Raw genomic sequence first — 25,455 nt, forward strand, 5'->3', positions numbered from 1 at the left:
AAATTCTCGAGTTTCAGAGCCACAATTTGAACATTTTAATCTCCATTCAGTAAACGTCTGTGCCGAATTCGAAGCGATTCCATCCAGCTGTTCCTGTTTCATCGTATTCATGAGAATGAGACAGAACCTGAAAGCATGATGGAGAAATCATGTTACAGCAGTTACAAAGATCAGATTTATTAACTTCCCTAAAGTTCCTTTGCGATCTAAAGAATTATTCCTCCCTGAGGAGAAGGTGTGTTTTTAGAAATGTTCAGAAACTACCAGGAGCAGACCAGGATCACGTTCTTTTAAATTGTAAGACAGACTACTGACCCTGGAGAGGACTTTGCTGTCTGAATGCACCTCTAGTTCCTTAAAAAATGCCAAATTAAAACAGTTTTTCACTCCATGGGGGTTAAATTTTAATCCTTGGTTCATGTACTAAACTGTATGTGGGTTCACAACAGATTAACTAAGAACTAATAACAATCGTTTCCCAGCTGTTGTTTCACAGATTTTCCTGCAGCTCTGCGGTGACAAGATTCCCTAAATTTTCCTTCAGAGCCGTGGGTGGGTTGCACAAATGTTAGCTACGATCTTTTACACGACAAGAGTAGAATAACAGCCGGGACAGTGTTTTCTCAGGTGGACTTTTAGATATAAAATATCATCACTCCGTCATTTTATCCGACTACACATTTGAGGAAACTCAGTTATAAATTCTACAGTTTTCTGAGGTCACAGTGACCTTTGTGCACCACATTTTAATCTCCTCGAAGTAAACGTTTGCGCTGAATTCAAAGCGAGTCCCTCCAGCTGTTCCTGATTTATGGTATTCATGAGACGGGGATGGACAACCTGAAAACACGACGCCATAATGGAGGTCTAACAGAAAGCAATCGCTGGAGAGGAGCTCCGGGCTGATCCACCTGCAGCAGATAATTGGCTTGAAATCATCACAAAGATTCATGAGATGGAAATAATGACTTTCCCACGAAGACCGAGAAATGATTTATACACTGCAAGATGGACAAAGTGGGTAATTTATTTGCTGGACGACAGAACGTGGCCGACTCTGGCTCCTTAAGATCTCATTTGCCTTCTTTCTGCTGCTTGCTTTGCCAATCAAGGATAATTGTGGGCAAATTACGTGGAGCTGTTATTCCTCATGTTTGTGATGTCTGTCGTTAATGTTGTTGTGTGGGAGAAAAAGAAGCTTTACGAGACAAGTGTCAATAAAAGAAAAATCTGGCCTGTTAATGTTATTTTTCATTAAGGAATGCCCAGTGTGGTTGTTATTACAGCGCTGCAGAGGGAAATATTGCTATTTAATGCAAAAAAAACAGCTGTAAAACAAAAATTCAGTGATTCTCTGCAGACTGGACGGCTGAGGTCATAAAATAAAAGAGTGTGGGTGCAGTTCAGAGGAGGAGGATGTCAGGGTTGTGCATCTTCTCCTGCTGTGACAATCTGACACACACAAAAAAACATGTTTATGGGAATAACGACACACCGACACGTCTGAAGTTTGCGTCTGCGTCACGAACAAATTCTCTCCGAAAGACAAACACGTTCCTCGGGAAAATCCTCACAAGTCTGCAGAAATAAAGCAGAGAGCCCGAGGGCTGAATCGTACTCGACCGAGTGCGTGTCGTCCCACATGCCGGCTGAGCATACATGCATATTTACTGCACTCTTGTCCTTTGTGCTTTCAAGGCGACTTGTCAGCATCTATTTGCTTTTGTTGAGTATTAAGCAAACTTGAGTCGACCTCTGAGGGAGTTCCACTTAAAAACGTACAAAGATTCTGCAGAAGACGACTGAACAAACTGTAAGAAACACAGATATTCGCAGATATGAAGCGTTTGCAGATCACATTGTGGGTTTTCTGAGCCGACAGTCGCAACTAAACAAAGACAGGAGACGGTGTGATATCTTAATTTCTTGTTAGTTAAAAGTAAATGCATGCTTATATATCTCTATTGTCGTTTGCATTTTGATAATTTTTTATCCAATTTAGAGATTTTTCTGTCCATTTTGGGTCATTTTAGCATCTCTGTGTTTTTTTTTTTTTGCCATTTTGTGTCTAATTGTGGTCATTTCGCATCTTAATTGGTCATTTAACATCAGATTTTGGTCATTTTTCATCTGATTTAGGCATTTTCCTGTCCAGTGTTGATCATTTTGGCATCTCTGTGGTCTTTTTTTGCCATTTTGTGTCCAATTGTGGTCAATTTTTGTCTAGCTTTGGTCATTTTGCATCTATTTTGGGCATTTAATATGAGACTTTGGTCATTTTTCATCTGATTTAGATATTTTTCTGTCTATTGTTGGTCATTTTGGCATCACTGTAGTGGAATTGTAGTCATTTTGTGTCTCGTTTGGTCATTTAATTTTGAAGTTAAGAAACTTTTGATCCAATTTAGAAATTTTTCTTTTTGGTCATTTTGGCATCTCTATGGTATTTTTTCCCATTTTGTGTTCAACTGTGATTGTGTTGTGTCTGGCTGTGGTCATTTGGGATCTCATTTGGTCATTTAGTGTCAGACTGAGGTAATTTTTGCTCTAATTTAGGGATTTTTCTCTCCATTTTGGTCATTTTGGCATCTCTGTGGTGGAATTGTGGTCATTTTGGGTCCAATTGTGGTTATTTTGTGTCTCATTTGGTCATTTAATGTCAAATTTGAGTAGTTTTGGATCTAATTTAAGAATTGTCTTCTCTACTTTGGTCATTTTGACATCTCTGTGGTCTTTTTTTTTCCATTTTGTGTCAAATTGTGGTTATTTTGTGTATCAGTTGGTCATTTAACGTCAAACTTTGGTAATTTTGTGTTTCACTCTGGCCACTTTGCCTCTCTATGTGCTTTTGTTGAGTATTAAGCAAACTTGATTTGACCTCTGAGGGAGTTTCACTTAAAAACATACAAAGATTCTGCAGAAGACGACTGAACAAACTGTAAGAAACACACAGATATTCGCAGATATGAAGCGTTTGCAGATCACATTGGGGTTTTCTGAGCCGACAGTCGCAACTAAACAAAGACGGGAGACGGTGTGATATCTTAATTTCTTGTTAGTGACAAGTAAATGCAGACATCTTGTCCTCGAGGGAAGCTTCTTTCTCTGCCTCCGTTTGCTCAGAAGCTTTGGAAACCAGCACACAAGGAATAAAGAAATGCACTGACTGAAGCGCCTCATTATACATGTCAAACTCCAGAAACACACACGAAGGTGGGACGACTTCAGATTAGCTCGAGGCATCTCTTGACAAAACGCTGTTCCTGCAAAAACATCAGAAGACAGAACACAACTCACCCCAAAAGACGGCAAAGTGCTTTGTCGGAAAACAACAAAAACAAGAAAAAGAAGAGCGAGCTTCCTCAGCCAGAAGCTTCCATCCGCTCGGCGTCCAGAGGATTTCTGGTTTCCTCGCCGCAGATAGCGATGGAGGCTGAGCTCGCCGTGAAAGGCACCGAGGCCCCACAATAGAGGCCATTGTTAGTTTGGGGTCTGAGGCTGTCCTCCTCCGACTCCCCCTCCTCACCCAGCAGGCAGGGGTGTGAAAGTGAGGCTGAAAAGGAGACATCTGCAGCCCCAGGCTCCCACTGACACTGCTGCGAACACACGCTCTTGGCAGATCCACTCGTCTCCTGAAACCCACTTCAACACATTCAGCCTCCAGCAACCGGCAGAGCCTTTAACACAACACACACCTCTCCTCAGCCGTCGCTTCTGCCTCACATGTTTTCATTTCAACCAGATAAAACTGATTCAAACCATCAAGATGATCGGCCTCGTCACTGTTGTGGTGATTTAAGTGTTTGCAGAATCTGCAGCATATTGATGGAGAGATTTTAACTGATCACGAAGCTGAGCCTGACATCTTTGTTTACATCCACCGTCAGACAGGTCCAATCTGCAGCAGGACGCTAGGAATGCAAAGATTTAACATGTTTCTTTAGCAGAAAATCATCAGTATTAGCAAATAATTACACAATGAACACGTGTTCTGTGTGTCCTTTGCTATTTTAGTTGAAAGACACATGATTTGTGCCGCAAAGTCCTGGTTACTAATATCAATAACGCTGTCCATAAATGGTCTTTTTGGCCATTTTGTGTCTCTCGTAAGGCATTTTATTCCTAATTTTGCTCTTTCTGTGTCATGTTTTAGTCATTTTGCATCTCTTTGTCGTCATTCTGTATCTCGCTTTGGTAGTTTTTCATTTAGTGTTGGGATTTTTCCTGTCACATATTGGTTGGTTGAAATTTCTGTGGTGTTTTTTGCTATTTTGCGTCTAATTTAGTGTCTTGTTTTGGTCATTTTGCATCTCCAAGGTTATTTTGTATCCCTTTTTGGTAGTTTTTCATTTAGTTTTGGAATTTTTCCTGTCTAATATTGGTCGTTTTGGCATCTCTGCGGTCTTTTTTTTTTTTGCCATTTTGTGTCTAATTTTGGTCTTATTGGGTCTTGTGTTGGTCATTTTGCATCTCATTAGTCTTTTTTTTTCTAATTTTAGTCTTTTTCAGTTTCAGACTGGTCATTTGCATCTCTTTCTGGTCATTTTGGGTGTTTTCTGTCTCTTTAAAGGCATTTTTCTGCCTGATCGTAGATATTTTGTGTCTTGTTTTAGTTGTTTTGCATCTCCATGGTCATTTTTGGACTAATTTAAGATATTCTCTTGAATTTTGGTCATTTTTTTGTCTCTTTTTAGGCATTATGTGTCTAACTGTGGTAACTTTGTGCCTTGTTTTGGTTTTGGTTATGTCGTATCTGGGCATTTTATGCCTCTTTTGACATTTTGGTCATTTGGGCTCAAATTGTGGTCATTTAGTGTCTAACAGATGCTAGATGGGGTTGGTCAACATTAGCCAAAGGGATGCGATTACTTCATTTTGCCATGAAGCAAACCCACAACTTGTTTTAAACATGCAAGTGCTGCTTAGAAGTCATTAAGCATCACAGAAGTTTTTGTCATGGTGCCCATCATTAGCTAAACCCCCACTAAAAATACAAATTTTAGCTGACAGTTCACCAACATTTGAGGCCTCCAACTTCAGTGGAATCCAATGTGTGGCACGAATTTAGACAAGGTTTCCGTTTGTTGCTCTTTTGACATGTCAAAATGGTGATGTGGGCTCGCTAGATTACATAACTGGTATGCATCGACATCTATGCATTATCATTTTATGCACAAAGTCATAACGTAGTCTCATTGTGGAAATTTAACAGCATATGTGGTTTATTCCGGCTCTCCAAATGTCCCCTTACTTTCCAGGTAAGATATTTCGTTTAAGGTGAAAATACAAAAATTCCCAGGTGTGAAAATATATGAAACTAGATGAGCCCTCAGTAGAGGGCAGAACCACGCCCTCTGCTGGCGAAAACCCTGTCCTCCCTATACAACTGATGCAATATGTATCAATTTTGATCATCATACGTATCTCCCTTCCTACTTGATCTGCTGACCTGTAACTCCACAACTGAGCAGGGGACCTTAGACTGATCTTCAGGGCCAAGTTTGATCATCCTGACTTCAGCGGTTGCAGAGATATCAGAACGGACATAGCCACATACATACATACATACATACCCAGCCAGATACCGCACTGAATGCTATAACCCCGCCGACGTACCCGTCGGGCGTGGTTAATTATCAAAATACAGCCAAAAATATTTTACAGAACTTAGTTTTAGGTCCCAAAAACAAATGAAGAAACTCTGAACACAACCAGCAGCATTTCCTGAATGACGCAGACTGACACAAGAACACATCCAGATATTACTAGATCTCTGCAGTGAGTAACTCAAACCACAGCACTGATTATATGCAGGTTGTAACTATGATTAAATCTAATGTAAATTTTAAATTACTTTTCTTGCCGACAAGTATAAGCAAGTAGCAATGTTGGAAAGGTCAAGTTGTGCGGTTTAATTCCAAATGCATTGCACCTCGCTGCTATAAATCTTCAGAAACTGACACACAAAGCAGCTGGAGGAGGAAACAGAGAAGGAAGGAAACTCTCACATCGGTGGAGGAAGAAACAACCTGGTGTTGTTAAAGAAAACAGAGGTGATCCAGTACCTCTGGTTAAACACAGATGCACAGCAACTTCCTGCTGCAGATGTTTGAACTCTGGATGAACGTCATGATGATGCATTTGACGGAATTACAACTGTTTGTAAAGGAGTGTGGTCAAAAAAGAGCAAACCACTGTAACCTCTAAACAGCAGATTATTGAAAGCTGTGTATTTAAGTCAGCAAAACATAATATTAAGCTCAGAAATTAAAATTCAAAACATGGTACAAAGCTTGAGGACTGAAATTCTTTGATTAAACATTCTTTGGTTCCAGTCCTCATATGGAGAAAGAGAGAATTTAATTCTAATCTCTCATAATATAAACATAATGTGTGCAACTTTAAGCCTCAGAGAAAGAGGATAAACTCCATAGTTATTTGATTAATTTATGAGTGCAAATACGTGGATTACACATCCAGTTTACTGGGCATTGAAGCTCATTTATTGTTATTGTTCAGACTTTTTATTATTATTATTATTATAGGGTTTTCAACAATTTTTTTGGCACCACAGCTTTGAGAAAACCCATATATGCTGGACATCAAAATGTGCAGCTTGATTAGGAATGTTGTGACTTTTGGTAGCGATTTGTTGCACATTTTTCACAAAATTTGTCAAAAAAATGCATTAAAAATCCCCACTGAAATGAATGGGAAGCTGGTCGGACTATTGCCAAATCCACCCTCTTTGGATCCTTGCAGCTCTGGAATATTTTACAGTAGAAACTTCATTCAACGTTTAAACAAGTCACAAGACTTTGAATGTTGTTCGGTCTAATCAGTGTTTTTACATGTTTTACGGTTTTTACGCAGTCGTAGTTAAAGTCTTATGAATTTTGGCTGATATCATGTGTGTGACTAAAATATGCTGCCTTTTAAAAAAAAAATACAACGCATATTTAAATCATACTTTACGTATAATTCTAGAACAGGGGTGTCAAACATGTGGCCTGCGGGCCAAAACCGGTCCACTACAGGGTCCAATCCGGCCGGCAGGACGACTTTGTAAAGTGTAAAATTACAGAAAAAACATCGACTACAACTTGTAAATATGCAAAACTCTAAATTTAAAATAATTTCTCGACCATGACAAGTTGTTTGATCAGAAAATAAGATACTAGATTGCTCTTTTGTCATTTTGGGTCTCATTTTGTCTTGCTTTTGCAGTTTTTTTTTGTCTTTTTCTGTGACTTTTATCGTTTGTTCCATGTTTTTGTCATTTTGTGTTTCCTTTTTGTCTTGCTTGTGTTTTCTGTCTCATTTTTGTCCTTTTGTGTTTTGTTGAATTCATTTTTTTCGGCATCTTTTTGTTTCTTGCTTTCGTCATTTTTTGTCTGGCTTGTGTCCATTTTTTGTCACTTTGTAACTTTTGTCTATTTTTTGTCTCTTTTTTGTTTCGTGCCATTTGTTTAATTTTGATTCCCGCTTTTGTGGTTATGTTTCTCAGATTTGTAATATTTTATCGTTTCATTCAGTTCCAGACATCTGGGACTAAATGTTCTGTTCCTTTGTGGACACTCTGATCTGTAAGTTTTAATGTGTAAATGATAAACTGAGGCATAATGTTGCTACAATTTCATTTGTTTTTCTTAACAAATTTCAGTTTGCTCATAATGTTTAAGTAAAAGATGGTTCCTTAAATGTGAACATTTTCAGAAAGCACTTTTTTGCACTAAAACAAATGAAAAATTTAAAGATGTGGTTATTTACAGGTTACTATGTTATGATTTCACAGGTCCGGTCCACTTGAGATCAAACTGGGCTGAAGGTGGCGCCTGAACTAAAATGACATTGGCACCCCTGCTCTGGAAGGACAACTGTAAGAAGCTGCGTTGGCACACTTTTTTTTCATGATCTTTCGTCAAACTGCAGTTTTCCATTATAGCCCTTCTTCTGTTTAACACTCAAAGACAAGAAGACAGAAGAAAGAGAGCCGAGCAAACACACTGGACTCCTAATAAGAACACAGACGAAATGATGCTCTGGCAGTCAGACTAATCTAAAATGCTGTTCTACCGCGACACTGGCTCCTGAAATGAAGGATTTTGTGACCCAACAAGCTGCTAATGTGAGGAACCGGTTGTAGGTCGACCGTCTGCGGCTGTGACCTGCAGCTCAAACATCCCAGAGTCACTGAAACAAGCAGCAACCCAACATTTGACAAGTCCACACACACACACACACACACACACACACACACACACGAATCAGGGGGAGGAATTTAATCACACGCCCAAAAACAACATGACCTTTTTATGTTTCCTCCAGAGGAATCCCTGCAGGTGGAGGGAAGCTGTTTGTGCCTCAGACTGCATTAAAGGTGGAGTCTGCAGTGGGCGACATTCCTCCTCCACCTCCCTGTTTTTCCCCTCTGTCCTGTGCACGAGCATGAATATGCATGAGCAGAAACGTGCGCAGGACACGCTGGGATGGCAAATCAGTCCGAGACACTTTGTTTTTCATTCACAGAGCACTTTGTGTGTCGGCGCTGCAAAGACCCACTTTTCCGCCACAAAACCAACACGTCACTGCCTCATCTGCATGAAACTCCCATCGAGCCTCTTCCTCGCACTTTTGCATCATGCACACTGAGCCGGGCACAAGAATACCAAAGATCTTCTCGACACCAGGGAAGTAGCTCTGCTGTAGTGTGTGTGAATAGTACTCTTCTTTTTATTTTATAATACTTTTTCTCCAAAGAAACTGGAAGCACCTTCTCCTGTCGCGAGAGTTAAGACGGAAACTCTGTGAAGCTTTAACGAACTGGACAAATAGTCACTCTGTTCCATTACTTATCCACAAACCAGAGCAGAAAGACTGTTATAGTGGAAATCAATGCCTCATAAAAGGTGGATATTTTGTCCGTGGTCGCGGTTTGACACTTACATCGAGCAGTGTGTGTAGATGCTGGTCCTGGAAAACGCTGTGGAGGAAATCTAAGTCCTTTTCACTGCAGTCCGTCAGAGCGTGGATCTCCTCTAAACTGTCCAACACCTGAGACACAGCGCCTGAAAAACACAATGCATCGGTCACCTCCAGACATTTTCTGGATGAAGTCAAAAAGCCCCTTTCAGACACGTGAGGCAGAACGGTGTCGGGATTGTAGCTTTCATTCAGACGACACAGCCATATTTGTCATTTACAGTACATCCAAATGACGCATAATACATAATAATGCCCAAATAAATAAAAGACTACAACCACTTTTACTTCCTCAACACTAACAGCTCTACATGTGTGATGACAATCTAACCATGACAGTAAAATACCTGCTGTCTGATCTCATCTTTAAGGGACAATTTATGTTTTTCTCTCATCCTAAAACAACCTATTTATGCCTTTAATGCACATTTATTTGTAATTTTTAGTTCATACGTGCTTTAAATGATTTGATCTCAAACTGTGTTGGATGTATTTGCTGTTTTATTGGTGTTTCTGTGACTTTCAGTAGCTGAGGTGGTTCGATCTGTATTAGTTGTGTTTGTATGTATTTAGTACTCAATGCAAACTGAGATGCCACATTTCATGGGGCTATCTGTCCTTTCAATAAATTCAAATAGGTAATACTGAATGAGGTTACTGCTGTTGAGTGTAAATGCAGCAGCTTTTTCTCTTAGAAATCATTCCTATGAACCCTGCTGCTGTCTGATGCTGCAGATGTTTAACAAACTTAGAGGAAAGACTCCTAAACAGGTGACCCAAACTTCACCTCCTGTTAGTCAAAACCTGGATTTCATTCAAACTCTGTCTTTATCAGAGTAAAAATTCATTACAGATACAGATGTGTCTCATATCTGGGTGTTACATTATGGAAGTGAGTGAGGATTTGAAGCTGTGTAATTCTCTGTTGAGTTTTAAAAAAGCACTGAAAGGTAAAATAATAAAAGAGTACAATGCTAGAGACTGATATGTGAAAGAACTAAGAAGGCTAAAGTAGAGTAAAATCTTGTTGTTTTTTTTTAATCCTTTGTGTCTTGTATTTCATGTATTACTGTAATGCTCGCTGATTCTAGGGATTGTATAGGACAGGCAAAATAAGCTTCGGCTTCTGCCTATTCCTCTTTCGGTTACAGAATGTGTAAAAAATTCTTATTGTCTGTACATTTTTTTTTTCCCTGGAGGTTTTGGTTTTTTTTTGTTTGTTTCTTTTCTTTTTTCATCTTTTTTGAGAGGAGTAGGGGATGAGGAAAGAGTAAGAGAAGAAAAGGCGGGAAAGGAAAAAATTTTTTTATTTGCTGTAATTTTTGTAACCGAAAAATAAACCATTCATTCATTCATTCATTCATTCATTCATTCATTCATTCATTCATTTTTATGGACATTTTATGTTGTAATAGAAGTGAAATTGTAGAGCAAAGCGAATGAGGTTTTGTGATTTGGGCAGCAAACTGTGTCTTTTGCTCTCTGGGATGTTTTTGAATCAATATCGGTGCTGAAATGTGAAAAAAAAAAACCTTTCCCAGATCACTTTACAGAACTGAAGGTACATCGCGTGTGTATAGTTCAGACTTATGTAATGCATTAAGTGATAAAAAATGTGACTAGATCCAATCTATACTGCTGTTGCGACATTTACTGAAAAGTGTCGATTCAATCTGATGCTGTCAGATTAACACAAGGAAACAAATGTCTGAAAAGTGCTTGAGACGGTTTGACGCAAGAAACATTTTTAAAGTTAAAAACCACAACTTGCAAACACGACACAGAGAGAACAAACAGATACCTACGTTCTGCTGCTAGTAGTCCTAGCAGGTGGGAAGCATTAATACGAACAGACACACAAACAAACAAACAAACAAACACAGTTGAAGATGAACAGAGATGCTGCAATCAGAGTTAAAACAGTTAGAAGCAGTTAAATCACGAGTGGATTGTTTGTGTTTTCAGTCTCAGCGTACTGCCACTGAGCTGCATGCAAAACAAAAAGATAAAGACGCCCTGCGGGGATGTTTTCTTTGCAGCTGCTATTAACCTGCATAATGAGATAATCAGCAGATCGCTGCGTGTTCTGTACGTTTAAGAGCAGCTGGTGTAGTCTGCGGTGAGGCCAGCCTTACAAAGAAAGCAGAACTTGAAAAAAAACATGAAACCAGGAAGGAAATCTGAGGGAGGATGTGTGCTGTCGATGGAGGGTCAGCAGGTGTGTGAGTACCTGAGGAGCTGGGGTCATCGGAGAAGTCGTGGAGCTCCTCGGGCGGGTCTCCGTAGAACGAGTTAAACTTGTGGCTGGACACGGCAGCCAGAACGGCTCCCTGAAACAACACGAGCGTCAAAACGAGCATCTGCGGCCGTGCTTATCTCATCATCACAAACATGCGGTGTCATGACAACAAGCTTCGGAAGTTGCACAACTTTCATGCGTGTCGATGAGATGCGAACCTTGAGCTTCCTCCTGGCGTTGAACTTCCTCAGCTGCTCCACCGTCTCCGGCAGGTGGATTTTGTAGGCATAGCGGTCCCTCTCCTTAGAAATCCAACACAAGAAGAAGAAGAAGAAAAAAGCTTAGACAAGCACAACTCCACTGATTTCACACATCAAAAAACTATTTACTAGTCATGAGGAGCTTAGACATTTGTACAGCAAACCCAAGAACTGCATTGTTAGTCTGCTTTTAAATGTTTCTATTTAATTCATTTAATTATTATTATTACTATTATAAAAACTGCTTTATACGTCTTTATCAGTGTTCTTTTGTTCTTATATGAATGTTGAATAACCCTTTCTCTGCTGCTTCCTCATTGGTTTTATTTACGGAAGCATTTCCTCACTTCCTGTTTCATTAAGTCCTTTATTTATGACAGAAAGTCTGTGGGAGGTGGGTGTAGTTTTATTGCTTCTTATGTCTTTTGTTTTGCTTTTGTGCAAAACAAATAAAGTGTGGTTGACTGATTGGCACTCAGACACTTGACACCAGTGATATAATGTCTTCTGCGGTTCTTAGGAAGCTCTGTCAAGTTTTCAGCTGGACTGGACACAAAGTTAGAAAGTTGTTTGCTGGTCAGAGAAAGTGCTGCATCTGTGGGAGATTTAGCTGACAAGTAACATGTAGATTTATTATTTCTCTGCAAAAATTAGTTCAAGAGTAGGGCCAGTTTCATTTGACCAAAGTTTGTTTTTTGGGGTTGACTAAGGCTTTGTTTTATTTTATTTTTTAGATTAGAACAATAAATCACATGAACCAACATCCCTTTCAGACATCACATACAAAAAAACTTTAATAAGACTTTTTAACTAACTCTCTGAACCTTGAGCCGTTTCTGTGAAAAAAAGCACACTACAACATACTTAGACAGCCATAAATAATAAAAATAGCAAAAAATGTTGACTTACTTTACAGAAACTGTAAAAGACCATAAAATCAACACATACAAAGTTCTTCCAGTTGCAGACAGGTGTTACAAATACTGAAAAAAATCAATAAATATTTAACTATTTGCATGTTTACAATCTCTACAAACTCTGCACATCATCTCAGAAAGATGTTTCACCATGCTAAATGAATCTTTCAACAACTTACTCCTCTGTTTACAGCTTTCAAGCTATGCTGCATTTATTGTATGGATCCAGTAGGTTTCAGTCTTCTATTAACGGATCTTATTGTCTCCTCTCTGCTCGGTACACTGCCTGAAGGTCAGCAGAATTTTGTCACATGACTGTTGGTCATAACTGAATCAATAGTGGTTTCTTGGTTGCACTGAGGAGCTCAGAATTTTTCTGTTTTTACTGAATCTGGTTTGAGCTGAAGGTTTAGTTTAAAATGAAACATTTAGAGTAAACAGATTTTGATGAAATTACAAATTTATGACTGAGATTTGGTTAATTTTCCCAATGAAATCACACTTCTTTTTTTTTTAAGATGATACGTTTCAAGCCCACTGAGAGGTTTTAGGGTTTAGAGGGTTAAAGAGTAACTCTAAAGGCTAAACAGTCTGGTTCTGGTGAACTAGCTGCATCACAAAGTTACTGTGCTGCTGTCAGGATGTGAGAAAGCTGCAGCAGAAGATTTGCCACATGGCTATGCTGCAACATATTTCTGGATGTAAACAGAGAACTGCGGCTGAAGTGGTCGGGCCAAAACTATATATAAAAGAAGAAAAGAGGAACTATGGTTTAAGTGGTGCACAGCTTTGGGGGTTTGTGTTGTATTGTGTCCATAAAGTGGCATTCAAATGATTGTGGTGCACGATCGAATTCATCCGGACCTCGAGAGCAGATGCTGATTTGTCAGAATTGTAGCTGAAACACTTGCGGCAGACTTCAATGTGGAATTGCAACCGAGGGCGCCCTTTGAAATTTGAGGATTTGAAAGACGTGTCAGACAGCCCCCAGACGGATTTGAGGTCTCTCAGCTGAATTGTCAAGAAATCATTTTTAAGTACCCCTCCATCACTGTCCACAGAAGAAGACACAATAAAAGCTCCGGCTGACAACACATGACAGGCGTGAACACCACAGCGCCTGAGCTCCCCGTCACTGCTTTCCTGTGTGAAGAGCTGTGACTGATCATTGCGTGACGGCTTGGGGCTACATGGTATTACTATTCCGCTCGCGTCCAAAACAGACGAAAAGTTTCTACAAAAGTCCAAACTTCGGGTGCGTTTCGACGCATGTTTACCACTTTCCAAAGCGGGAAGAACATTTTTAGAATTTTAAGCCGAGTTTTTGTTTGTTGCACCGTGGCGATGCAGCTGAAATCAATAATAACGAACGTTTTTCTTAGTTTTCGAGACCTCCCTGCAGTCAATCTGTACAATCCTGCTGAATAATGCTTGACTCAGACATTTAAATAAGCAAAACAAAACGAATAGGACGCAGTGTTACGAATGCGCAGCAGCACCTTGAGCCAGGGGTGGTTAAGAGCCTCGTAGACGGTGATCCTCTCAGCAGGATCCAGCATCAGCATTCGCCTCACCAGATCCTTAGCGCTCTCTGAGATCTGGCTCCACTGGCGAGGATTCATCTACACAAACAAACAAATACAGACTTTACACCAAGTTCATGGTATTATTTGTGCAATTTAAACTCCAGATTTGTGCCAAATTGTCCATGCGGCTCAATGGAAACACGCTTTCAGACATGCATGCTTAACTGAGGGGGTTAGAAGCAGAGTGGCCTGACCCACAAAATGATCCAAACTGAGTTTAATATCCGTTCTGGAATATTTTGTGGTCTAGATTGTAGTGGCAAAGCGCTCTAACCCACAATCCAAATGTATTGTTACAGTGGCGCTTCGAATGTTAAAACTTTGTAAAAAACATACAACTTTCAACCCATTTTTGTCAAAAACTAAAAAGAGGGTTAGACAACTCTGCTTCAAACCCTTCAACTAACATTAAAAATGAGGTGTCAAGTATAGAGAATGTTTTCTGCAAACAAAAGTAACCGTATGTCACCAACTTCAACAATAACTTGAATTCTGGAGTCACTGGGGTACGTTTAGTCAACGTCTTCACTGGTAAAAACAGTCACCAAATCACCTGTTTGTGTCGGGAAACAGACTACACAAGGCGGCAAAATCTAATTGAATTACCTATTTGATTACAACCAAAAGAGAACAGGTCATAAATGTCAGTAGTAATGCTGTGAAGGAGCTGAATGGAAGACTAGTTAAAATGAAAAGAGAACTTTACGAGGTGCAACTAACAAGTCTCAGCCTATAAAAAAAACTAAAAAAAGACCACATTTAAATGATCCTTCCAGTGTCAGTAAAAAGCAGCTGGACTTTTAGGATCTCAAAGACCTGAAATGAAGAAGCCCCTTGAATGAGAAGGAAAGCATCTTCAGGAACCTAGAAGCTGCCTTTAATTGAAGTTCTATGATTACCCAGTTATCTACACAGACGTACTTGATTTAAATTTGGTCGACATTTCCTTTAAAGTTGCCTCTTCGTGCATCAATACACTGCTCCCAGTGCTCCTGGAATATTTCTAGTGCTCCCTGGAAGTCCTGTTAAAGTCAATCAGCATCAATGACGATTGTTTTATCTCCTAAAATATGTCAGATGCCTCAGTCTGAATTGCATGTTTAAGGAAATGGAAGAAGTCACAGGGTGTGAAGAGCAATAAATGTGTCATTATGACCGAAAAATGTGATTAGTGCTGACTGTTCTGATGTCTCAGTAAACCATCACATGGGTTAATATCATGTTGTAGACCTAACAACAGCATTCATTAGCAACTCTTACTGCTGATCTAGTAGGTGTACTGATGTCTGACGTTGCACTCAGTGTATTGTCACTTTGTGCTGTTTCTGGATTTATCTTAGCTCATCTAACAATGTTTAATCTCTTTGCATGGCAGCTAGCTTTGAATTGTAACACCTACTTACTCTTAGCTCATTTTTGACTTAACGTACAGTTAATGTTCTATTTGAGGTGTTCAGACCTTTATATGTTTACCAGTCTCACAGGTGGTAATTGACCGACGCCAGTTATGTCAAAGTGACATTTTATGTCCAATTAATTTGTTTATTACTACCCAGGACATTACAGTAGAATTGTGCACTGTCAGCCCGACTCTGGAGGACGAATTCATGGTGCATGACTCTCTGAATGTCGACCAAACTATCAGTACGTTCTTGGTTCTTTCACTAAAGATCGCTGTCTGGTGTCATGTCATATTCATAGTGAAATCGCAAATCAAAATCTACAAGTGGTCAGAACAGGACAGAACATGTTATAGAAGTGGTCGGAGCACTGGAAACAGAGTATCACTGCACAAGAACACCACATCTAAAGGGATGGCGGCCAAAGTTGAATGCCTTTTATAGACACAGAACTTCTTGAGTGTGCCTCATAAAACATCTTAAGACTGTGGTGGTTCTTTGTATAAACCCCTGACCTTGTATTTGCCTTTGCAGATGGCTTCAAACAAACGGTCCTTGGTGCCGTAAAAAGGGAGACATCCCGACAGGAGGATGAAGAGGATGACTCCACAGCCCCAGACATCCACAGGTTTACCGTACGGTTCCCTCTTCACCACCTCTGGGGCCATGAAGTGTGGAGTTCCTACGCGACCTGCAGATACAAAAACAAAGAACCAGTTCAATGTACGGTAAGGACTCATGGAAATTTCCTTTTTAATTTTTAATTAATACCTATTTTTAGGCTCTCTGGACTAGAAAAAGGAAGCGCTGACAGATTTTCTTCCTACTTTGAAACAAAACTTTCATCTTGCTCCATTTTATAGGGATTTGTTACTACTATGTTGAATATAAGGCCACACAAAAGAGGAAACAGACCCCTAGTGCCAGCTTGCTTCCTACTTCTTGATTAAAAACTGAAGAACTACACAGTCTTTCAGGTCCAGTGTAGCATTAAAACATTACTTTCCCGTTTTTGAAGTTTCAAAATTGTGTTGACCTGCTTAAAAATTACAATTGTGTGGCAGTTTCCTACTGAAATAAAACATAACAGCATGAAAGTTCCTCCAAAATGTTGAAAATAGTAAAGACATACAGAATAAAAACGGTGGAATACCCCAAGATAAATGGCAACCAACCATTCAAGGATATATTATTTACATTTAAAGTTTTGGGTTAGCGCCACACCATGGAAGCCAAGTCTCCCCGACAAAGACGTTAATCAACCACTGCCATGGAAACGTCCATACAGAAGTGACCACAGGTGAAACCAACACAGGAAAAAAAGGGGACTTTAAATACTGTAGACATTTACTCGTAACATTTTTGCAAACTGTGCAGAAACTCTCAGATTTTTTGTTATCTTTGAACAAAATCTGGAGAAAGTGATGTTGAAGAAATATCCCTTTGGTAATTTTACAGATTTCTAATGAATAGTTCAAAGACCATCAGGAAGTTCAATATCTAATTGAGTTTCACTGTTTTAACAATTCCTAGCTCTGATAAATGGTGTAATTTTGGAGATAAAAGAAAACATGCCATTCAAACTTGCTCCTGGGTTTTGGTGTCCAAATGGTTAAGCTCCATTCATACTGGATTATTTTTTTAACATCTGCGGTGGGGGGAAATGTTTTTGCTAAACTGAAACACCAACATGTACAGCAGGCCTGTTTGGGGGGAATTGTGTCAACAGAAATAAACGGCAAGAGCCTGTAAATGTGGTTATAATGTCAACTGGAGGTCTTCTGTTTCTGTCTTTTTTTGTGTAGATAAGTGCTGAATCCTGAAAAGCAAAGTCTCCATTTAAATGGTAATTTTATACATGAATATACACGGTAAAAGGACTGCTAGTCTGTATTTTTTACATTTTGGTAAATTTCCACCATTAAAAGTACATCAAGTGAGCAATTAGCAGTACCACTTTACAATACACCCGTGTATTTACAGACAAAACTATCATTTGCTTCTGTTTTTCAATGATTTCCACGCAGGTTTATTTACACACAATATTCCTGGAAAGTGAAGCTATGCTGAATTAAAGGTTTTTATTTTGGCACATTAAGTTAAATTATGGAGGGCCATAGGAATAGGTCCTATCTGGTCAATCCAAGATGAATGTTTTTCCAAAAGAATGGTTTGGGAAAACCTGCACCATAGCATTTTTATCATCGTTTTTATTTCAACAATGTGGAAAATGCTCCTCCAGTTTGACTTGAATGTCTGTTTATGTGTTTGGGACGTGATAATTAGTCTGTGTTGTGTTTACTGTACCTCCTGCCACCAGTCCCGACTCCCCGAGCTGGATGGCGACTCCGAACCCTCCCAACTTCACCGGAGCCGAGTTTTCTTTGGACGCCAGCAGCACACAGTGAGGCTGAGAACGAGAGGAGACAGGCTCATGACCTCATGGTCGTCCTTTTTTTTGCTAATTAAAGAGCAACACTCTCCTATAAATAACAGAAATCACATGTGTAAGACACACCCAAACCCTCAAAGCATCACCCACCACGACCACACACAAATACCCCCGAGTGTGGGAGGATCATGGAAGTGATATAGATTTTAAGTTTTGCTTCGGTGTTTGACGCAGAATGTCAGTTTGTTTTAGCTGCAGTCTGGAAGTTTCATGGACTTAATTAAAGTTTGTTTCTGCTATAACCAAGACGTCTCCTGCTTGACGGAACAGAACCACAACAGAAAAAGAACAGCAGTTGTTTAATGAGAAATAAATCAAAATGCAAATGAATCACACCAGACACACTTGTGGGGCGACAGTGGTAAAATGTTTAAACTCACATTGTTCTGACGGATGAATCAATATTTATTTTACAGGGATCAAATGACTGCCTTAACAAAAGCAACATTCGATTCTTTCACATCCTCTTCACCTCTTTTGACACCCTAAAGCTCATTTCATTACAAATGTGTGGCTATATTTATTTTGTCTTGCTTCATTGCACGTGTAAATACACGGTTACATTTGCATCTCGAACAAAAGTTTCCATGCACTAGTAAAGATCGTGTATCTCATGATAGTTTCCAACAACTCCTGTAACTGAATTTTCTATGACGGAATCCCTGAAACACATCCTTCTTGGGTTCTTTTGTAGATTTCAGGCGTGAACTAACCATGACATCTCCTGTTGGTTTCCAAGCCGAGAAAATGAAGCCCGGATTTTGCTACTTCCTGGTCACCATTTTGGATTTTTTTGTGCCAGTGACGTAAAAAGCGTCATCAAACAGGCTGGACCGGAAAGCAACTAGGGGCAGGACCAGTCTATGGGCGGGCCAGACTGAGAGCTGAAGACTCTCTTATCCCGCCCACATTTTACCGCAGAGGCTTCTGTTCGCCCTAAAGGATCTGTCAATCATTCCAGACAAGACTGTCAATCAAGTATAGCCACGCCCCCTGGCTCCGCCAACTTTAACGATTTATTTAAAATTCAGTATTGATTTATTTTAAGATCGGCCACCTGATCTCTCATTTTGACCATGTGTTTTTAAATTGTATTTATTGTTTTTATTGTATTGGCTTGCAGAGAGTGTGCCGGGGGCAAACTATTTTTCATTGCTTGTGGTACCTTGTACCCTAATGTATATGACAATAAACTAAACTGAACTGAATGAAAACTAACGGGAAAAAAATCCTGAGCTGTAGAAAATCAGTCTATCAAATTTAATTTTTTCCAAAAATGAATTGGGGTCTATGGAGCAAAAGCTTTTTGGAGCCAACCCTAGTGGACGGCGTGATATTGCAAGTTTTTGACACTTCCGGGTGGGCTTCATTTTTGGAGCCAGATGCTACGTCCATCTTTATATACAGTCTATGGTAGATTTACTACCGCCTTCTGCAAATATGACTAAATCTGCAGGGTCAAAAATATACACGCAGCAAATATCAGTTTTGATGAAGTTGAAATCTGTGTTATCCACATTTTCTAACTGACCTGGCGTTTCTGTGATTGACTACAGCTTGGTGACACTGGCCTTGGTGCCTATCATCATGTTTGTTTAATGTCGCCATGAGCTGAGAGGCTGCCTTGCAAGAAGGAAATTCTTTCTTCAGAAAAGGCGCCTTAAAGCTTGACTGAAGTTTGCTGCTGATCACATGGACAAAGAAAAGACCCTCTAGAGGAAAGATCTGTGGTCAGATGGAGCAAAAATTGAGATATTTGGTCAAAATTAACAGAAATATGTTTGGAGGAGAGACGGTGAGGCCCAAGAATCTCAAGAACACCAAAAAAACAGTCAAGCATGGTGGTGGCAGTATTATGCTCTGAGGCTGTTCTGCTGCCAGTGGAACCGGTGCTTCACACAAAGTAAATTTACTTTTTCGAAAAACCTAAAATAATCAGCCAGAAGGTTGGATCCAGTTGGTTGTTTGAACAAGACAATAACCCTAAACACAGGTCAAGCATAGTAAAGAAAGGGCTAAAATTTGGTATTTTCCTAAATATTACACTTTACGTATTGTAGATTAGCTGCAGTACCTGGTTGTCTGGTCTTACAATTTAAAATTTTAGCAACCAGACCAGGAGGGTTAGTTTCATGAAGAGCATTTTAAGGGTTCAGGCAGTAAAATGGCACCATGACAAAGTCTTCTGAGAGGCTTAACGACTCAAGTCAGGACTAATTAGGACATCATGTATCATCGTCACTCGGTGCTGCAGTTTTATCAGTAATATCAGCATATGACCAATAAAAACTGTGCTGAATACAGATTATCAGTTAATCAGTTATTGATTGATATCTTTCTTATGACGTGTCAGTGAATGCAAACAGAGGATTGTTCATAGGTTCTTGCCATTACTGATCAGCTTAAATTTGCCTGAATCATCCCAACTTCTATAGATACACAAAGAGGATAAATAAAAAGTTTACGGGACGTTTTCTGAAACAAAACCGGTTTTGAAACTTCGCTTAGGAGAAGCTTTAGTTTCCAGGTTGACTCCATGTATAAATCTAATTTTGTGCACGGTGCACACAGCATCATCTGTTACAAGCCTTTCCTCTGTTGCAGGCTTTCACCATGATGATCCAATTGACCCTGAGCTTCCAAATTTAGAGTTTGCAAGTTTGGGTGGCACTTTAAACTCGGCCTCGCTTTTGTCTGAGGAAATTGATTTAATTACTGTAAGGACATACAATGGTGATTCTGGAGCCTTTTTCTTTCACAGTTGGCTACACTCTGCAGATTCCTCCATGTTGTAATCAGGGCCCAAAATGGAAAGCATATTGTATATACACAAGTGGAGCATGCTCTGTCATCCCACTGCTCAGCCCTCATGTGTAATCAGAAGGTCTTTGCTGAGAACAGCCCTGCCTTCCTCTGTATCTCTGCATGGAGGAGGGCCGACCACAGTTTAAAGTTTTCACCGCATTCTGCACTTCAGCTTTTCTCTGTCAGCGTTTGACAGCACAGCTGGGGAGGGCTGCGGCTCACAGCTGCAGAGATAGTAATGGTCAGCAAGGGCCTGTTTTCATTTGGCATCCAAATATTCACCGCTAAGAGCAGGAACTTGAACGCACGATGACACGAGGAAAGAATCTTGAACTTTACAAGTCTTTTCAGGACAGCAAATTCTGGATGATTTTTCCTACAGATTCCACTCAAAGGGATCTACTGAAGCGACTCAGAGGAAAATAAAAGGACCGCAAACACCGTAAGTAAGCTATTATTCTGCTGCACAATATGTGTGTTTGTGTGATTGAGGATATATTCTCACCTTCCGCACAAGCGCTAAGAAACAGGAGCACACGCTTTAATGTGAACTTCAATGACTCTGTGAGTACTTTGACAAGTTCCTCTTTGAAATTGCAGCAACATATTTTGGCTTTCTACACCGCTAACTGCTGTGAGGTGCGAGCAAAGCAATTCTGTTCTCCTTTTACCACTGTTTCTGTAACTGATCTTCTGATGTGAAAGCCTTGCAGTGAACTGACTCACGGCTGTTCAACTAGCTGTGGGTGTTACAACACTAAAAAATAAAACATTAAGCACAGGTGACATCTTAATAGTATCATATTCTTAACAATTTAAATACTATTGTTGGTAAAGTTGACATGCAGGAGGTCGGAAAAAGTTTTAGCAGATTATTAACAGATTATTAACCCTCTGAAAGCCCAAACCCAACAACTGGTTAGGGGTTTGTTTGTTTGTTTGTTGTTTTTTTTTGCTTCATTCACATTTTTGCTCACTGTGGGTTCATTTTCACTGCGATATAAAGTCCTGGACCTCTATGGAAACAGAACAACCATAACTAGATGGAGAGATATGTATTTTGAGCAGTGTGACACAGTTATAATGCTTTAAATCCTAAATAAAACTGAATTACTTTTATTATCTATTTCACAAAAAAAAGGGTCAAAAACCTGGAATCACGTCTACAATGGTTTCTGGTGTTTTTGCACGTCTACATACTAGATATTTCACTATTTACATTTGAATTTTTCTTCTTATTTGCCACCTTTTAAATTTGTGTTAACACAGCCTTCAGTCCAGGGGAAAAGTTCCTCATTTTTTGCCAGTAGAGTCTAGAATATTTACATCTTCCCATAATCTGGTGTTGATAATTTACTTTTGGGTGAGATTTTTAAATAAGGCATACAGCTTGAAGTGATTTTGATGACTTATTATAATTTTAAACTTAGATTTGGTTAATTTTCCCAACAGAACATGCTTTGTTTAAGGACTATCGGGAAGTTTTGGGGTTCAGACGGTTAAAGATGTTCATCTGTCAACTCTCTCAGATTCCCCACAGCACTGTAAATGTAATAAATGTTAAACATGCTTTTTATTTCACTGCTGTTCTTTTTGCTTTTTGATTCCTGATGGTCAGCTGGTGTTACACATCATTACCAGGCAGGATTAATGCTGATTCAGAGCTAATCCACAGATCTGGACCTCAGCCATCATCACACTGACCTGCACTAATCAGAGCCCAACACTTTCCCAGGAGAACCAAAAAACTCTCATAACAACCCATCTGTTTTTTTCCTCTCGTCTGTTTGCAGGACTGAGGATCACAGAAACCACCATGACAAGAAACTTCTCCACCACAGCCGCCCCGACTGGGTTTCCTATCATGAACATGACCACCGACTCCCAGCACACTTGTGTGGATTACGACGCTCTGCAGATCCCGCTGGCGGTGCTCTACTCTATAATCTTCGTCCTGGGTCTCGCTGGGAACCTGGTGGCTCTGTGGGTTTTCTTCTGCGTGCACTCGAAGAAGAACTCGGTCCGGGTGTTTCTCATAAACGTTGCTTTCGCGGATCTGCTGCTGGTGGTGTGTCTGCCCTTCAGGATACTCTACCACAGCCAGGGGAACATCTGGAGCCTGGATCCCACCTTGTGTAAAGTGGTGGGCAACGCCTTCTACATGAACATGTACATCAGCATCACTCTGCTGGGGCTGATCAGCATCGATCGATACATGAAGTTCCATCGCAGTGCAGGGATGCAGCACAGACTGAAGTCCACCAGATGGAGCGCTGCCCTCTGTGCCTTCGTCTGGACAGCGTCCTTTACTTTAAGTTTAGTGCTCATGATGTCAAAGAACCACTCACATACAGACAGGTTGGTGATAGCTGTGATCACACTTCATATCTGTGTATTTAACCTTCTGAACACAATGTTTTGCTTAGCTTTGGCTGGTTTTCTTAACAAAAGTCATACATAATTAGTTCAGGGCCAGTCAGAAAGTTGAAAATTGGACGATTCTTTCTGTTTTTACAGTGTCCTCCTCTCATAAATGGTGTAATTTTGCCATTTCTCTGGAAATAAACCTGCCAGCAAGTTTCGTGGATCAGAGAGTTAATCTTACTTCTTGTGGCATTAACTAATATAACAGGCTTGGTGTTTGCAGGTGTTTCCACTACAAGCTACTCCACAACGCTCGGTGGAAAGCCTACATCAACATCTTTGTGGTGGTCGTCTTCTGGCTCGTGTTCATCGCTCTGATGGTGTCTTATGGGAAGATCGCGCTCAAGCTCCTGAAGGTGTCACAGGACAAACCAGACCTGCCCAACGCCTCCCACTACTCTCGGACTGCCAGGAAGTCCTTCTTCATCCTCTTCCTCTTCACTGTCTGTTTCGTCCCGTACCACATGGTCAGAGTGTTCTACATCAAAACCCAGATCACTGACACTTCCTGCTATTGGAGAGGCGTGGCGGACAAAGCCAACGAGGTGGCTCTGCTGTTTTCTGCCCTCAACAGTTGCCTGGATCCTGTCATGTTCTTCTTGTTATCGTCTTCGGTGAGGAAGGAGGTTTTGCGGTTGGTGAGCCGCGTGCTTTGTGTTCGAGATGCTGCTGCCAGCAGTAGCAGCAGCTCCACTTTGGACTGGGACAGCAGGACTGTGAGGACTGACAGAGGACCATCAAACATCAGCTCAACCAGCAATTTGAGGGATAAAGCAGCTTCTAAATGCAGCTTAGATGGACTGTAACTGTAGAGCTTCCATGTTTTCCAAAGTGAACCAGACTGCAGAGGAAGAAGTCAAGATATTTGACGTTCTCATGTGAGTTGACAATGACTAAAGTTTTCCACCTTTCCACCAAGGCTTGAAAACCAGTTTTAGTATGGTTACATGCTTTTTGAATAATACAAAGTTTCAGGACATTACGGGGTCTGACAGATGGACACCAATGAGCAACAACATTAAAAGGACAGAAAGATGGTGAATAATGTCAATGTTCTGCTGGGAAGCCTTGACTTATATTTACATGGAAGCTAGTCTGACAGATCTGAACTTTGCCACAGACCTCTTAATTGCAGCAGCGGCTCCCATATCAGGATAATACACCCCACCATTCTGCAAAAAGTGCTCAGAAACACGACAAAGAGCCAGAAGGGCTAACCTAGCCTCAAAATTTCGCACATCCTAATCCAACTAGCCATCTGTGGGATGGGCCAGAGCCACCCTGCAGGACCCAACAGATCCATCGCCAAGATCCTGGTTCAAGACACCACAAGAAACCTGAAGAAGTCCTGTGTCAAGATGGACCTGCACAAAAGTAGCCAGGAGGTTTTATTATTGTGGATCATTGTCTGTTTCTTGGCAGAACTAGGTTTGCTGATGTTGCAGAGATCATTTTCAATCACATAGAAGTCTGTTCTACTTCTTTTCCAATGGGAGTCTATCAGGATGAGTTTATAGAATGTCTCTAATGCATCTAAAGGTGTAAATAAACATGAACCTGCTCAGGAGCTCATCAGAAAGCCAGTGTAACAGTCACAAAATGCAATAGTTATTGGCCTGGTTGACTACAGGATATTCTTGCAGTCACTGTAATTCCAACTAAAATTCCAATTCTAGTCTCGAGCAATGTCCCGCCCACAGTACTTTCTGATTGGTTACACATCGCGAGCAATCACCAATCAATAAATGTTGAAAAGTTCTCTTGTGATTAAACATATATAGAACATAAATAAAGGAACTTTAATAAGAATCTGTGTTGGAAATGTCTTATTTTGACACCAAGATTTAACTTTTAACAGCAAATACATAGAAAATGATAGTTATCAGCATTGACCCTGAAAAAACAATCGGCCCTTAATATCAACGCAGGTCACATATGAGGCAGTTTACAACATTTAAATGAACTATTTTGATTATCAATTCATCAGTTTGAGTTTTTGTTTTTAGCTAAAAAGGGACAAAATTCAGATTCCAACTCCTGAAATGTCAATAATTTCAGATATTTTCATCCTCTGTGACAATAAACAACATACTTCGGGCTGTGAACAAAACAAGCTATTGGGGAAACTGACTGACATTTTATAAAAAAAATAAATCCACACTGAAAATAATCCTCACTTACAGCCCTAATGCATACAAACAAAGTGCTACGTGGCTGAGTTTTGGTGCATATATTTGGTTTAGTGACTCTTTGTGGATAATTAAATTGTGTGTTGCTAACAAAAACTGAGAACTGCAGGGAGGTCTGCTGAACCACTGCAGAAGACAAATAAGTTGTAGTAAGGCAGACCTAATTACAGACGTTGGTGTTGCAGCAAGTTTATCTTTAGT

The 25,455-nt window shown here is 40.1% G+C and overlaps 2 protein-coding genes across 13 annotated transcripts in view; one reads left to right on the top strand and one right to left on the bottom strand.

The window, feature by feature from the left end:
• The window catches only part of caska (calcium/calmodulin-dependent serine protein kinase a), a 219,882-nt gene that overhangs the window by 56,098 nt on the left and 138,329 nt on the right, over window positions 1–25,455 (bottom strand). For 7 of the 12 annotated variants that reach the window (XM_051958413.1, XM_022193185.2, XM_051958408.1 and 4 more), the window contains exons 6-12: window positions 17,692–17,794; window positions 15,900–16,075; window positions 13,898–14,020; window positions 11,440–11,523; window positions 11,213–11,312; window positions 10,788–10,805; window positions 8,947–9,068 (exon numbers count right to left, since the gene is read on the bottom strand). In XM_051958413.1, the coding sequence (XP_051814373.1) occupies window positions 8,947–9,068; window positions 10,788–10,805; window positions 11,213–11,312; window positions 11,440–11,523; window positions 13,898–14,020; window positions 15,900–16,075; window positions 17,692–17,794 (726 nt within the window). The remainder of the gene's footprint in view (window positions 1–8,946; window positions 9,069–10,787; window positions 10,806–11,212; window positions 11,313–11,439; window positions 11,524–13,897; window positions 14,021–15,899; window positions 16,076–17,691; window positions 17,795–25,455) is intronic. The other 5 variants (XM_051958414.1, XM_051958409.1, XM_022193188.2 and 2 more) reach the window with 1 other exon arrangement.
• LOC110950549 (probable G-protein coupled receptor 34) lies at window positions 20,833–24,874 on the top strand. Its single transcript, XM_022193191.2, has 3 exons — window positions 20,833–21,083; window positions 22,435–22,999; window positions 23,289–24,874. The coding sequence occupies exons 2-3, from the start codon at window positions 22,458–22,460 to the stop codon at window positions 23,869–23,871; spliced, it is 1,125 nt and encodes a 374-aa protein (XP_022048883.1). The 5' UTR covers window positions 20,833–21,083; window positions 22,435–22,457; the 3' UTR covers window positions 23,872–24,874.

This window comes from Acanthochromis polyacanthus, chromosome 14 (genome assembly GCF_021347895.1).
Source record: "Acanthochromis polyacanthus isolate Apoly-LR-REF ecotype Palm Island chromosome 14, KAUST_Apoly_ChrSc, whole genome shotgun sequence".
Lineage (NCBI taxonomy): Eukaryota > Metazoa > Chordata > Actinopteri > Pomacentridae > Acanthochromis > Acanthochromis polyacanthus.

Coding starts and splice junctions, on each gene's coding strand:
- LOC110950549 (XM_022193191.2), top strand. CDS start 22,458: ATGACAAGAAACTTCTCCACCACAGCCGCCCCGACTGGGTTTCCTATC. Junction 23,000..23,288: donor AACCACTCACATACAGACAG/GTTGGTGATAGC, acceptor TGGTGTTTGCAG/GTGTTTCCACTACAAGCTAC.